Source organism: Pogonomyrmex barbatus, unplaced genomic scaffold (assembly GCF_055798465.1).
Source record: "Pogonomyrmex barbatus isolate J1 unplaced genomic scaffold, ASM5579846v1 scaffold17, whole genome shotgun sequence".
Lineage (NCBI taxonomy): Eukaryota > Metazoa > Arthropoda > Insecta > Hymenoptera > Formicidae > Pogonomyrmex > Pogonomyrmex barbatus.
Genome location: NW_028297113.1, coordinates 3,156,007 through 3,170,293, shown reverse-complemented (window position 1 = coordinate 3,170,293; position 14,287 = coordinate 3,156,007). Strand labels below are relative to the sequence as shown.

General features: G+C 29.8%; 2 protein-coding genes across 18 annotated transcripts in view; both read left to right on the top strand.

The window, feature by feature from the left end:
* The window catches only part of LOC105431190 (RNA polymerase II-associated protein 1-like), a 61,122-nt gene that overhangs the window by 3,559 nt on the left and 43,276 nt on the right, over window positions 1–14,287 (top strand). For 8 of the 17 annotated variants that reach the window (XM_089074432.1, XM_089074429.1, XM_089074430.1 and 5 more), the window contains exon 8: window positions 25–5,910. In XM_089074432.1, the coding sequence (XP_088930558.1) occupies window positions 25–1,363 (1,339 nt within the window). In that variant the 3' untranslated portion in view covers window positions 1,364–5,910. Of the gene's footprint in view, window positions 1–24; window positions 5,911–6,610; window positions 6,947–7,406; window positions 8,111–8,216; window positions 11,062–11,603; window positions 13,456–14,287 lie in introns of those variants that run through there. The other 9 variants (XM_089074426.1, XM_089074427.1, XM_089074421.1 and 6 more) reach the window with 9 other exon arrangements.
* LOC105433893 (RNA polymerase II-associated protein 1-like) lies at window positions 8,703–9,503 on the top strand. The gene has a single exon (XM_089074441.1). It carries the CDS (start codon window positions 8,703–8,705, stop codon window positions 9,501–9,503), a length of 801 nt encoding a protein of 266 aa, XP_088930567.1.

Sequence of the window (14,287 nt, the reverse complement as noted above, 5' to 3'; positions counted from 1 at the left end):
TATATTTATTATATTTATTTGCAGTTTCAACTCGAACTTGTTGAGTGATTGCAATTCGGCTATAGATCGAGAACCATCCTGCCTTCCAAACTTGAACGTTCTCATGGAGAATGGAAAAGTGCAGCCGATCGTGTCGGTGGATTCATGCATTCCCTTCTTGGCAACAGTATTGAATACATTTTACAATAATTTTTGTGTGTCAGAAATTCGTACAATATTCGAACATTCGTTCTTCCGCAAATACTTACATGATCTGGAAACAACCGAGTGGAATTTGGAAAGATCGTGGTATAGTAGAACGGAGTTATATCTTTTGACAGCGGTAGTAAAAGCGGCGTCTCTTCTTGGAGATACAATCAATAATCAGACGGCGCAAATTGTGTGGAGAATCACCATTAAGCTTATCTCGACATTACCTGCGGATGCTACGGACCACGTGAGAAATCTTCTTCAAATTGCGTTATCGAGCGAGAAAGTGAACTTGGAGATTATCACTAATGAATTGGCTAAAATAAATCTAGCATCCACGGTGGATCAGGTTAAAATAGGTTTGCAATTCGACGCAACGTCGCTTTATGAAAGATACATCACATCAAACGGCGACTGGGACCAGGCAGCGATGCCGAAGGACTGGCTTTTCCTGCCGCTAGTTCACATATATACAAAATGCAAAAATGATGTTAAGTTACAGCCGGAAGATAAAAACAGTATCTTAACGGTGCTGAGTCTAGCACTGATTTTGCCCGATCTAATGGATAGGCTATCGCCTACTTTAAGATTCAGTAGATTAATATTGGTGTACCTTTGCGATACCGTCTATTTGGACAACGATGTGTCCGTGCTGCTACTGAATATTTTCTCGAATCTACTGAAGACATACTACGGGCGATTGAATTTCCGAATCGAGTTGCCAGGGCTGAGTTCTTTTACCGATCTGTTCACGGCGCTGTGCGAACATTTCTGCTCGAGCTCGTACGGTGACGATGGCTTCGCCATGATGTTGCTAGTACCGGTGGCACAAAGACATGATCCGCATTATCGGAAATTGCTGTGGTCGGAACACGCGGGCACTTTGCGATACTTGAAGCTTCCGATAGAGAAGTTGATGCTTCCGATGAAAGAATATCTCTATCCGGAGGAGGAGGACATATCGCTCATAGAAAACTATATCACGACATTAGTCCGCAGAATAGTCAAGCAAACATGGTGTCCTGTTCCTTATGCGATTGCGATACATCATTCGGCGATGTATCTGAAGCGTTCGAATAGGTTGGCGGTGCGAATGCGTGCACAAGTGGAGAAACTGTGGGACAAAGATATCGCGAATACATTGCTACACTACGTACCACCGCGATTAATGTAAAATGATGGGACTGATGCGACATGATTTTATGGTATATAAATATGGTATGTATGCTTAATTATGTCCAGGATTGAGAACCGTTATTTCTTACAAAAAGTAACGTGTTATTATTACTGTTATTTAGAAAGTAACGATTTATTTATTTTTTTGTTAAAATAAAATAATAAATTTTAAAATTACATTATTTCATAATCGATATTATAATAATCAATGTTAGAAACAAAACTTTTATATATATAGTTATGTATATAGTTATGTATACAGTATAAGTTCTTTTCTATTAAACTTATTTAGTAATTTTTTTAATTCTTGATAATATCGACATATTTTTAATCCATCATATTTAAAAATGAAATGTAATGATTTTAGACAAATTCTTCATAATAGAATCGCTTTCAGAGTGTTCGTCTATTCTTATTTTTGTTTGAATGTAATTAGTTGCAATTAAACATTTTTCATCTAAATTAAAATAAATGTAATGAAATATATATACTTAAATAAAAAATTTTAATATCCTTTTATTTCTTTTTATGAATTTTATATCTCATTACTATTCAATTCTCATATAATTAACAGATTGACAGTCAGATGTTGATTTAGCAGTAATACATCTACGCCAAATATATATGATTGTTACGAGATCAGAACAAAAAAATCTTTAGATTTAATTATACACAATAATTGCACGTATTTAATTTTAGTGGATTAAAAATAGTTCTACATACTGTCTCTACTACTCAAGAATTTCTTTGAATATATCTGGAATAAATTGTTCAGAAAATTAATAGTTAATATTATATTAATAATTAATATTATATAATTAATAATATTATATTAATAATAAATAATAGTACATTAATAAATTGTTTTATTATATTGTAGCTTCTCGTATAAACGTATTAATTTAATTTTCTCTGGTTTGTTAACATGATAATTATATATTTTATAATAATTTTTATTTTAAAAGAACTTTTAATCTGCTGAAAAAGTTTTAGTGTAGTCGAAACGTTCAAATATTTAAATGTATTTGTCAACTCACATTATTTAAATTTGAGTTGATAAAAATTTTTTTTGTATCAATGATGCTTGTTTTGTTCATCCTATTAGTCATTTTATTTCTTCATTTTTTTGTTTTATATAGAGAAACTGTTTATATATGTTCTCTTATTATAATACATTAGTGATTTTATAGTTCAACAACAGGTGCGATAAGAAAAGTTTGAAATAGAAAACATAATAAGTAGAAAAATATGTTTATTTTAAAATAAACATATTTGTTCTTTCTCGGATATTTTTCAAGCTTTAAATGTTTGCTTTAAATGTTTGTTTATTATTAACAAGAACGTTATATCTACCGATCTTCAGTTACTGAGCTTCAGTTGCCAGTCGTTTAGTTGCCTTATCCGTCAGAGAGTGCCTAGAAGCTAATTGAATTCAATTTATTTTATTTAATTCTTATCGGAAGACGACTTTTTATATTCTGGTTAGTGTCTTTATTTCTATTTGTTATATATTATGGGCTAAGGATATTTTAGCAACCTTTTAGCAATTATAAAAATATTGAGATACGAATGTGAAATATTTTGAATAAATTTAACGATTATTAACAAAGTGGTTTAACGATTATTAACAAAATAGTTTCAACTTAATTTAATTAAATAATATGACATACTTTCTCATGCATGATCACAAATACGCGAAACAAAAGTAATTGTGTCAGTGTGTTGTATGTAACACCAACTGATAGTAATCCTTATTAAATAGCAATATCAATAAAATAAATACGTATATATTCCTTTCATTAATACTATTATTGAATTAAGATTATATTTTCAAGAGTACACTTTCAATTGCATTTAATATACGTCTGTTTGTTTTTATTAAAAATCATATATTATAAAATCAATATCACACAAACGAAGTTGCGTTTTCATCTTACTATATTGCCTTCCTTATGTATAATGTGACATAATTCACGTATTTAAAATTACTAATAATCTATCTTTTGATTGTTTTTCTATTAAATCATCATAACAGAAGTGATGGCTGAAGCAGTGGTAGACGAGACAGAATCAATGCGAGCGTGGTTTCGTGATAGCGTGCAAAGTGTTATAAATAGAAAGAGACAAAGAAACTACCCCGACACGTTTTATGATTGGCGTTCGTATCTATGTATCAAAGGAATAGAAATCTCATCTGCGAGAATTAACCATTTTCGCCGCACAACAAAAATGAGAAAGGCCATAACAGAATATATGACGAATCCAGAAAATATCTCGAATATTCATACAAAATTTACGATTGACTCTGCTCTACTGCATCAAGAAACAGAACGTTATTTCCGTCAAACTGAACGTATAAATTATCCATATGAACTCTTCATTCCTGGAGACATATTTTCGCATGAAGAAGGATTAGCGTTGGTGGATATCCTGACATCAGTTCCCTCACAAAATTGCAGATGCCTAGATTGCTCGCTGAGGTGGCTACCGATTTTGGCTTATGAAATGGCCCGAATCATCAGTGGAATAAAAGGAGTACAATATCCGCCTACTTGGGATTTAAGTCGCCAAGCGGGACCAGAATGGTCCCAAAAATTTCAACGAGAGTACGGTCATGAATTAAACTATTTACGATTTCCGTGCCTGAAACCTATCGATCTGTTTGAAATGTACGATGTTCCAAGTACTTCCAGGGATCCGTAGGCATGATGAAAGAATGATCTGTGAATTTAAAGATTTTATTCTTGACGGATTAAAAGAGAACTGTAAACGAATCATCTACCATTCTCAAAAATAAGGAGTCTAAGAACAGAAATAGGTGTAATAATTAAAATCAAACAAAATTAGAGAGAACTACGGTCATCATTTTATCTCAATTCTACTTCAATCTTAAGATACATTTTAAGATACATTTGAAGCAAGATCAAGAATTTATACAAATGTTTTCTTTAAAATTGATGTATATTGATATTCATATAAATTGATATTCCAATTATTATCAATTTTCCTGTTTATTTCGTAGTTATATTTTCGTAACGTAATTATAATTTTGCGGATACTTTCAGAGATGAGATTAATCTGAAATAGTTGGAAATTTCTCACGTATTCATATATGTACTATATATAATTAAAATATACGTACAAAGTATTTGTTTTATATACATATTATGACAAATATGTGCGTATTTTTAATAATTGATATGAAATATATGATTTCAACGTTTTTTTAGATTAATAATAATAACAAACAGGGTTGAAACACGTAAAAAATTTCTGACAATGTCAGATTAGTCTTGTTTGTAAGGTCGACCATAATATATTTTCTCATAAACTATGAAAAGATATATTACGAAAATTAAGAAAGACAATAGGCAGGCAAAATAGCGATAATGTATTAATTCCAAATTCGAAAGTACAAATCTTGGTCAGTATTAATTTAATGTACATATAAATAATGTTGACTTATAATATGAAATAGGATATTGAAAATAGCGACTTTTAACGAATTATTTGGTATAATATTAAATATTTTTTTCAAATTCCGGATAATACTAATAATAGTGCAACTGTAATTTAAAAGGAGCAATATTTAATTATAAACAATAGGAGATAATAGTGACGATAATGTTTTATGGAATGATTAAAATAATATTATTAATCAACGACTACTTTTAAGTGCATATTGATCCTACCGTATTAGAATTAGTAGTTTTGACTAATTATTTAATAAAATATGTAATATCATACATTGTTTGCTCAATGTATTGTGTTAAAATTTCTTGCGTATGAGCCTATATACATAAAATAATATACATAAATAATATTTTAAATAACGACGTCTTTTCAGTCCGGAAAATAAACCATGTTAATTTTGGCAATAAATTTTTTATGCGACAAGATTTAATGTACTAAAGTATTTCTTTTCTGATTGTCCTCATTATTATTACTGCCAAATAGCGTTCTAGAATTTCTGAAGTAAAAATTTGGTTATCACGAATAACGATTGCTACGTCATTATCGATAAATTAGGTAATGAAATATTATAATTCAAATCATAAATAAAAAAACTTGTAATATTATAAATATAATTATTTAAAATTAAATATTAACTATAAATGTGTGGATATTGAAACCATTGCACTTTTCAAAAGCATTTAAGTTAATGTAGTTCATTAAACATCAAAAAGCATTTTTAATTAAAAAAAAGTGATTTTAATGTACTAATTTTTACCGAAATACGCATGTTATATTGAATTAAATTCATTGTAACATGTTCGGGAAACTCTATAATTGACATTGCCGCTCTGCAAATGGTGAACTTGGCATTGCTGCTATCTCGTGATGGAATCCATAAATGAGCTTCGAGAAAATTCTGATCCTTGCTGCGCTATTTCACGGTGTAATCTGTGAACTAAACTCGTCCGATAAACGTGAAATTATAGGTGTCTTTGCGAGACTAGTTTCTGCCAATCTATCGTGATGACTGGACTTTTCGTTAAATTTTTCTGCTTTTCGTCTCTCCTCCATTTAGCATCATGATTTGAGGTACATTTTAAAAGTATAATACACAATAATTTTTGGAACTTAATGACCATATCAATCAGGCTAAGTCACAGGGAGATTATTTTGTGCAAAATCATCGTGGGCGATCTCTCACTTGGATATTTCTTTCGTAATGTCTTCCAAGCTAGTACGATTTTTAGCTTTAATTTATCGCAGAGAATTTTTATAATGACTCCACGTATAGTGTTCGCACACGAGTTACAAAAGTTGCGTCTGAGCTCCTGAAAGTTCAATGAGAAATGCTTATCGTTCCGTGCAATTATGAGCAAAAATTGTCTTGTTCGTATTGATTTTGTAATTGCTCTCTTCATATTAGTCTATCATGGGATCTGTCCTTTTAGCTACACTAACAATAAATTACTATATTAAATCTTTATCTTTCGCAAATTAAAATGTTGAAGAAAATGAAAATATTGAATGTGAAAAATTGTACATTAATAAAAATATTAATAAAAACATATATTAATAAAAACAAAACGCAAGATAGCAACGATTTAAATAAATTTTACAAGTTTTATTCATATATGTGATAAAAATGTATATATGTATGTATGTATATTTGTAGCATATAACAATAATTCAATATATGTGCGTATATTTGTACTTAAATTATTAAAAAGATTACTTTGCTGAATATGCTTATCGATGCATTAATTATTATAATTCTTTCTTTTTTTTTCAGCCAACATATAAACAATGTCTTATTTTCCATGACAGCCAACAGCAGAGGTGCGTACGATAAACATAGACATAGTAGTGATCGAGACAAACCCTAGTCACCATGTATCAACAATTAAAGTTGCACAATCGAGTATGAAGACTATAACGAACTATAACGAAAGGAGAGTGACACGTCTCAATGTTGAGTGCATTCTTTCAAATTGTTTTCAAACAATTCGCGTTAATGTCACATGGCACACAGCAATTATTTAGCAAATCATTCAGTCATCGATGGGATCGATCAGTAACACTGAACAAATAGTGAACAATTCTATTGACACGAAATATGTTTTTTACGGTATTAAATATTCAACCAGATTTTAACAAACTCATGAAATAGAAGACAAACATCAGCCTTCAAAGTCTTAACTGTTGGCAAAATAAGTTTGTTTAAAAAGATCGAGTGGGCCAAAAATCATGGAAAAATCACCAACAAGAATCAGATCATTGTTTCAAAACCCAATGAGTCATTGAAATCAATTATCAATTATAACATTAAAAACATCTTGATGCAACCGATAACGAAATCACATCTTTTGCTATCAATATCAGAGTTGAAATTAAAATTTATGTTTTTTATATATATATATATATATATATATATATATATATATATATATATATATATATAATATAAATGTGTATATGTGTGTGTGTGTGTGTGTGTGTGTGTGTGTGTGTGTGTGTGTGTGTGTATGTGTGTATGTGTGTATAATAATTTTATGTATATGTATATACATATGTAATGTGCACTTTAGGAATGACGATATAAATCTTAACATTGACAACCTGCGACTCTGACAGATGTTGTTACATTATGAAGTAGAACTGGATAGTACCGCAGCTGCAATGTTAACTATCAAGTCGCAATTACAGCGATTGTTGGATAATCATAATATTTAAAATACGCTATCCGAATTGGCGTGCGAACAGGCTACAGACAGGCGGTAGCAAGTCACGAAAGAATGTTAAAACAAGATATATCTACATTGCTGTTAAAGCGGAGTACAATTTTCGATATCTAACGCTAGATAAACAATTATTATCCATCTGTTTATTATCAATTTATCAAGGATTTTTTAAAAATTCGAGAAATAAGTACTTAAAAAATAATCTTAAATATATTAAGACTATATCTACTTCTTTTTAATATTAAACATACATCTTCCCAATATTAAACAATATTATTCATTTATTTATTATTAATTTATCATGGATTTGTAAGAGATAATGGCGTGGAAGAAATGTTGAAGTGTTAAGTCTGTCTATATACCTTGTATGTATTGTTAATAATGAAAAATCTTATTATTTTAATATTTCTTAACCAAATTCAAAAAAGTATATGAGGTGTTATAAATCCCAGTGGGACATTATGAAATTAATAATAAAATGTTCATCCGCCGTTAATGACATGTCTACGTTTAAAACAATTAGCTAATCAGCACATTTTCCCTATTCTTCGGTAAGATTATTCTTTTTTTATTTTAAATATAAATTTTTTTAAATATAAATTTATTTATTTTAAATATATAAAAATGACAAGTTATATTTATCATATTTATTTGCAGTTTCAACTCGAATTTGTTGAGTGATTGCAATTCGACTATAGATCGAGAATCATCCTGCCTTCCAAACTTGAACGTTCTCATGGAGAATGGAATATTGCAGCCGATTATGTCGGTGCATTCCGTTCTTGGCAACAGTGTTGGATACATTGTACAATAATTTTTGTGTGTCAGAAATTCGTACAATATTCGAACTTTCTTCCTACTTACATGATCTGGAAACAACCGAGTGGAATTTGAAAAGATCGTGGTAGAGTAGGACGGAGTTATATCTTTTGACAGCGGTAGTAAAAGCGACGCCTCTTCTTGGATATACAATCAATAATCAGACGGCACAAATTGTGTGGAAAATCACCATTAAGCTTCTCGACGTTATCTGCGGATGCTACGGACCATGTGAGAAAGCTTTTTCAAATCGCGTTGTCGAGCGAGAAAGTGAACTTAGAAATTATCACTAATGACTTGACAAAAATAAATCTAGCATCCACGATGGATCAGATTCAAATAGGTTTGCAATCCTGCTTGCTTTATGAGAGATACATCACACCAAACGGCGACTGGGACCAGACAGCGATGCCGAAGGTCTGGCTTTTCCTGCCGCTGGTTCACATATATACAAAATGCAAAAATGATGTTAAGTTACAGCTGGAAGATAAAAATAGTATCTTAACGGTTCTGAGTCTAGCACTGATTTTGCCCTATCTAATGGATAGGCTATCGCCTACTTTAAGATTCAGTAGATTAATATTGGTGTACCTTTGCGATATCGCCTATTTGAACAACGATGTGTCCGTGTTGCTACTGAATATTTTCTCGAATCTACTGAAGACATACTACGGGCGATTGAATTTCCGAATCGAGTTGCCAGGGCTGAGTTCTTTTACCGATCTGTTCACGGCGCTGTGCGAACATTTCTGCTCGAGCTCGTACGGCGACGATGATGTACCGATGACACAAAGACATGATCCACATTATCGGAAATTGTTGTGGTCGGAACACGCGCGTTGCGACTTGAAGCTTCAGATAGAGAAGTTTGTGTTTCCGATGAAAAAATATCTCTATCTGGAGGAGGAGGAGGACACATCGTTCATAGAAAGCTACAACACTCTAGTCCGCGAAATAATCAGGCAAACTTGGTGTCCTCTTCCTTATGCGATTGCGATACATCATTCGGCGATGTATCTAAAGCATTCGAATAGATTGGTGCTGCGAATGCGTACACAAGTGGAGAAACTGCGGGATAGAGATTGCGAATACATTGCTGCATACGTACCTCCGCGATTAATGTAAAATGATGGGACTGACACGACATGATTTTATTGTATATAAATATGGTTTGTATGTATGTATGGTATGTATGTATATGGGTATGTGTGCACATGTATAATCTCTTTCTACATTTTATTTTATAAAGGAATACTTAATTACGTACAGAATTGAGAACTGTTATTTCTTACAAAAAGTAACGTGTTATCATTACTGTTATTTAGAAAGTAACGATTTATTTATTTTTTTGTTAAAATAAAATAATAAATTTTAAAATTACATTATTTCATAATCGATATTATAATAATCAATGTTAAAAACAAAACTCTAAGTTATGCATATAGCAAGTTCTTTTACACTAAATTTATTTAGTAATTTTTTTAATTCTTGATAATATCGACACATTTTTAATCCATATTTAAGAATGAAATGTAATGATTTTAGTAACAAATTCTTCATAATAGAATCGCTTTCAAAGTGGTCGTTTATTATTCTTATTTTGATTATTCTTATTTGGTTGCAATACAATTAACTGCAATTAAATATTTTTCATATAAATTAAAATAAATGTAATGAATAAATGTAATAATATACTTAAATATAAAGTTTTTTATATCTTTGTATTTCTTTTTATGAATTTTATCTCGTTACTGTCCAATTCTCATATAATTAACAGATTGGCAGTCAGATGTTTAGCAGTAACATATCTACACCAAATATAAACATTATTACAAGATCAGAACAAAAAATTTTACAGATTTATATAATTATACACAATAATTGCACGTATTTAATTTTGGTGGAATAAAATTAGTTCTACATACTGTCTCTACTACTCAAGAATTTCTTTGAATATATCTGGAATAAATTGTTCAGAAAATTAATAGTTAATATTATATTAATAATTAATAATATATAATTAATAATATTATATTAATAATAAATGATAGTACATCAATAAATTGTTTTATTATATTGATAGCTTCTCGTATAAACGTATTAAATTAATTTTCTCTGGTTTATTAACTTGACAATTATATATTTTATATTAATCTTTATTTTAAAAAAACTTTTAATCTGCTGAAAAAGTCTTAGTGTAGCCGGAACGTTCAAATATTTAAATTTATTTGTCAAGTCACATTATTTAGATTTGTGTTTATAAAAATTTTTTTTGTATGAATTATGCTTGTTTTGTTCACTCTAATAGTCATATTATTTCTTCTATTTTTTTGTTTTATATAGAGAAACTGTTTATATATGTTCTCTTATTATAATATATTATTGGTTTTATAGTTCAACAATAGGTGCGATAAGAAAAATTTGAAATAGAAAACATAATAAGTAGAAAAATATGTTTATTTTAAAATAAACATATTTGTTCTTTCTCGGATATTTTTCAAGCTTTAAATGTTTGCTTTAAATGTTTATTTATTATTAACAAGAACGTTATATCTACCGATCTTCAGTGCGAGCTTCAGTTGCCAGTCGTTTAGTTGCCTTATCCGTCAGAGAGTGCCTAGAAGCTAATTGAATTCAATTTATTTTATTTAATTCTTATCGGAAGACGATTTTTCATATTCTGGTTAGTATCTTTATTTCTATTTGTTGTATATTATGGGCTAAGGATATTTTAGCAATCTTTTAAGTAATTATAAAAATATTGAAATACGAATGTGAAATATTTTGAATAAATTTAACGATTATTAACAAAGTGGTTTAACGATTATTGACAAAATATTTTCAACTTAATTTAATTAAATAATATGACATACTTTCTCATGCATGATCACAAATACGCGAAACAAAAGTAATTGTGTCAGTGTGTTGTATGTAACACCAACTGATAATATCCTTATTAAATAGGAATATCAATAAAATAAATACGTATATTCTTTTCATTAATACTATTATTGAATTAAGATTATATTTTCAAGAGTATGCTTTCAATTGCATTTAATATACGTCTCTTTGTTTTCATTAAAAATCATATATTGTAAAATTAATATCACACAAATTGCGCATTCATCTTACTATATTGCCTTCCTTACGTACAATGTGACATAATTCATATATTTAAAATTTCTAATAATCTATCTTTTGATTGTTTTTCTATTAAATCATCAGAATAACAGAAGTGATGGCTGGAGCAGTGCTAGACGAGACAGAACCAATGCGAGCGTGGTTCCGATATAGCGTGCAAAGTGTTATAAATAGAAAGAGACAAGGTATCTATCCCAACACGTTTGATGAATGGTATACGTATCTATATAACAAAGCAATAAAAATCTCATCTGCGAGAGTAAACCATTTTCGCCGCACAACAAAAGTGAGAAACGCCATAACAGAATATATGACTAATCCGGAAAATATCTCGAGTATTCGTGCAAGATTTTCGATTGATTCTACTCTACTGCTTCAAGAAACAGAACGTTATCGTCGTCAAACTGAACGTATGCATTATCCATACGAATGCTTTATTATGGGAGACATATTTTCGTATGAAGAGGAATTCGCGTTGATGGATATCCTGGTATCAGTTCCCGCACCAAATTGCAGATGCCTAAATTGCTCGCTGAGGCGGCTACCGATTTTGGCTTATGAAATGGCCCGAATCATCAGTGGAATAAAAGGAGTACAATATCCGCCCACTTGGGATTTAAATCGCCGAACGGGACCAGGATGGTCCCATAAATTTCAACAAGAGAACGGTCATGAACTAAACTATTTACTATTCCTGTGCACGAATCCTGTTGATCAGTTTGAAATGCACGATGTTCCAAGTACTTCCAGGGATCCGTAGGCATGAAGGAATGATCTGTGAATTTAAAGATCTTATTCTTGACGGATTAAAAGGGAACTGTAAACGAATCATCTACCATTCTCAAAAATAAGGAGTCTAAGAACAGAAATAGGTATAATAATTAAAATCAAACAAAATTAGAGAGAACTACGGTCATCATTTTATCTCAATTCTACTTCAATTTTAAGATACATTTTAAGATACATTTGAAGCAAAATCGAGAATTTGTACCAATATTCTTTGAAATTGATGTATATTGATATTCAGATCCATTATCAATTTTCCTGTTTATTTCGCAGTTATATTTTCGTAACGTAATTATAATTTTGCGGATACTTTCAGAGACGAGATTAATCTGAAATAGTTGGAAATTTCTCACGTATTCATATATGTACTATATATATAATTAAAATATACGTATAAAATATTTGTTTTATATACATATTATGACAAATATGTGCGTATTTTTAATAATTGATATGAAATATATGATTTCAACGTTTTTTTAGATTAATAATAATAACAAACAGGGTTGAAACACGTAAAAAATTTCTGACAATGTCAGATTAGTCTTGTTTGTAAGGTCGACCATAATATATCTTTTCTCATAAAATATGAAAAGATATATTACGAAAATTAAGAAAGACAATAGGCAGGCAAAATACCGATAATGTATTAATTCCAAATTCGAAAGTACAAATCTTGGTCAGTATTAATTTAATGTACATATAAATAATGTTGACTTATAATATGAAATAGGATATTGAAAATAGCGACTTTTAACGAATTATTTGGTATAATGTTAAATATTTTTTTCAAATTCCGGATAATACTAATAATAGTGCAACTGTAATTTAAAAGGACCAATATTTAATTATAAACAATAAGAAGATAATATTGACGATAATGTTTTATGGAATGATTAAAATAATATTATTAATCAACGACTACTTTTAAATGCATATTGATCCTATCGTATTAGAAGTTTTGACTAATTATTTAATAAAATATGTAATATCATACATTGTTTGCCAAATGTATTGTGTTAAAATTTCTTGCGTATGAGCCTATATACATAAAATAATATACATAAATAATATTTTAAATAACAACGTCTTTTCAGTCCGGAAAATAAACCATGTTAATTTTAATGGCAATAAATTTTTTATGCGACAAGATTTAATGTACTAAAGTATTTCTTTTCTGATTGTCCTCATTATTATTACTGCCAAATAGCGTTCTCGAATTTCTGAAGTAAAAATTTGGTTATCACGAATAACGATTGATATGTCATTATCGATAAATTAGGTAATGAAATATTATAATTCAAATCATAAATAAAAAAACTTGAAATATTATAAATATAATTATTTAAAATTAGATATTAACTATAAATAGGTGTGGATATTGAAACCATTGCACTTTTCAAAAGCATTTAAGTTAATGTAATTAAAGTTTATTAAACATCAAAAAGCATTTTTAATTAAAAAGAAGTGATTTTAATGTAATAATTTTTATCGAAATACATGTTATATTGCATGTTATATTGAATTAAATTCATTGTAACATGTTCGGGAAACTCTATAATTGACCTTGCCGCTCTGCAAATGGTGAACTTGGCATTGCCGCTATCTCGTGATGGAATCCATAAATGAGCTTCGAGAAAATTCTGATCATTGCTGCGCTATTTCGCGGTGTAATCTGTGAACTAACTTCGTCCAATAAACGTGAAATTATAGGTGTCTTTACGAGACTAGTTCTGTCAAGCTGTCGCGATAACAAGCCTTTTCGAATTTTTCTGCTTTTCGTCTCTCCTCCATTTAGCATCATGAGGTATATTTTAAAAGTATAATACAGGCCAACTTTTGGATCCTGATGACCACATCAATCAGGCTAAGTCACAGGGAGATTATTTTGTGCAAAATCGCGTGGACGATCTCTCACTTGGATATTTCTTTTGTAATGTCTTCCAAGCTAGCACGACTTTTAGCTTTAATTTATCACAGAA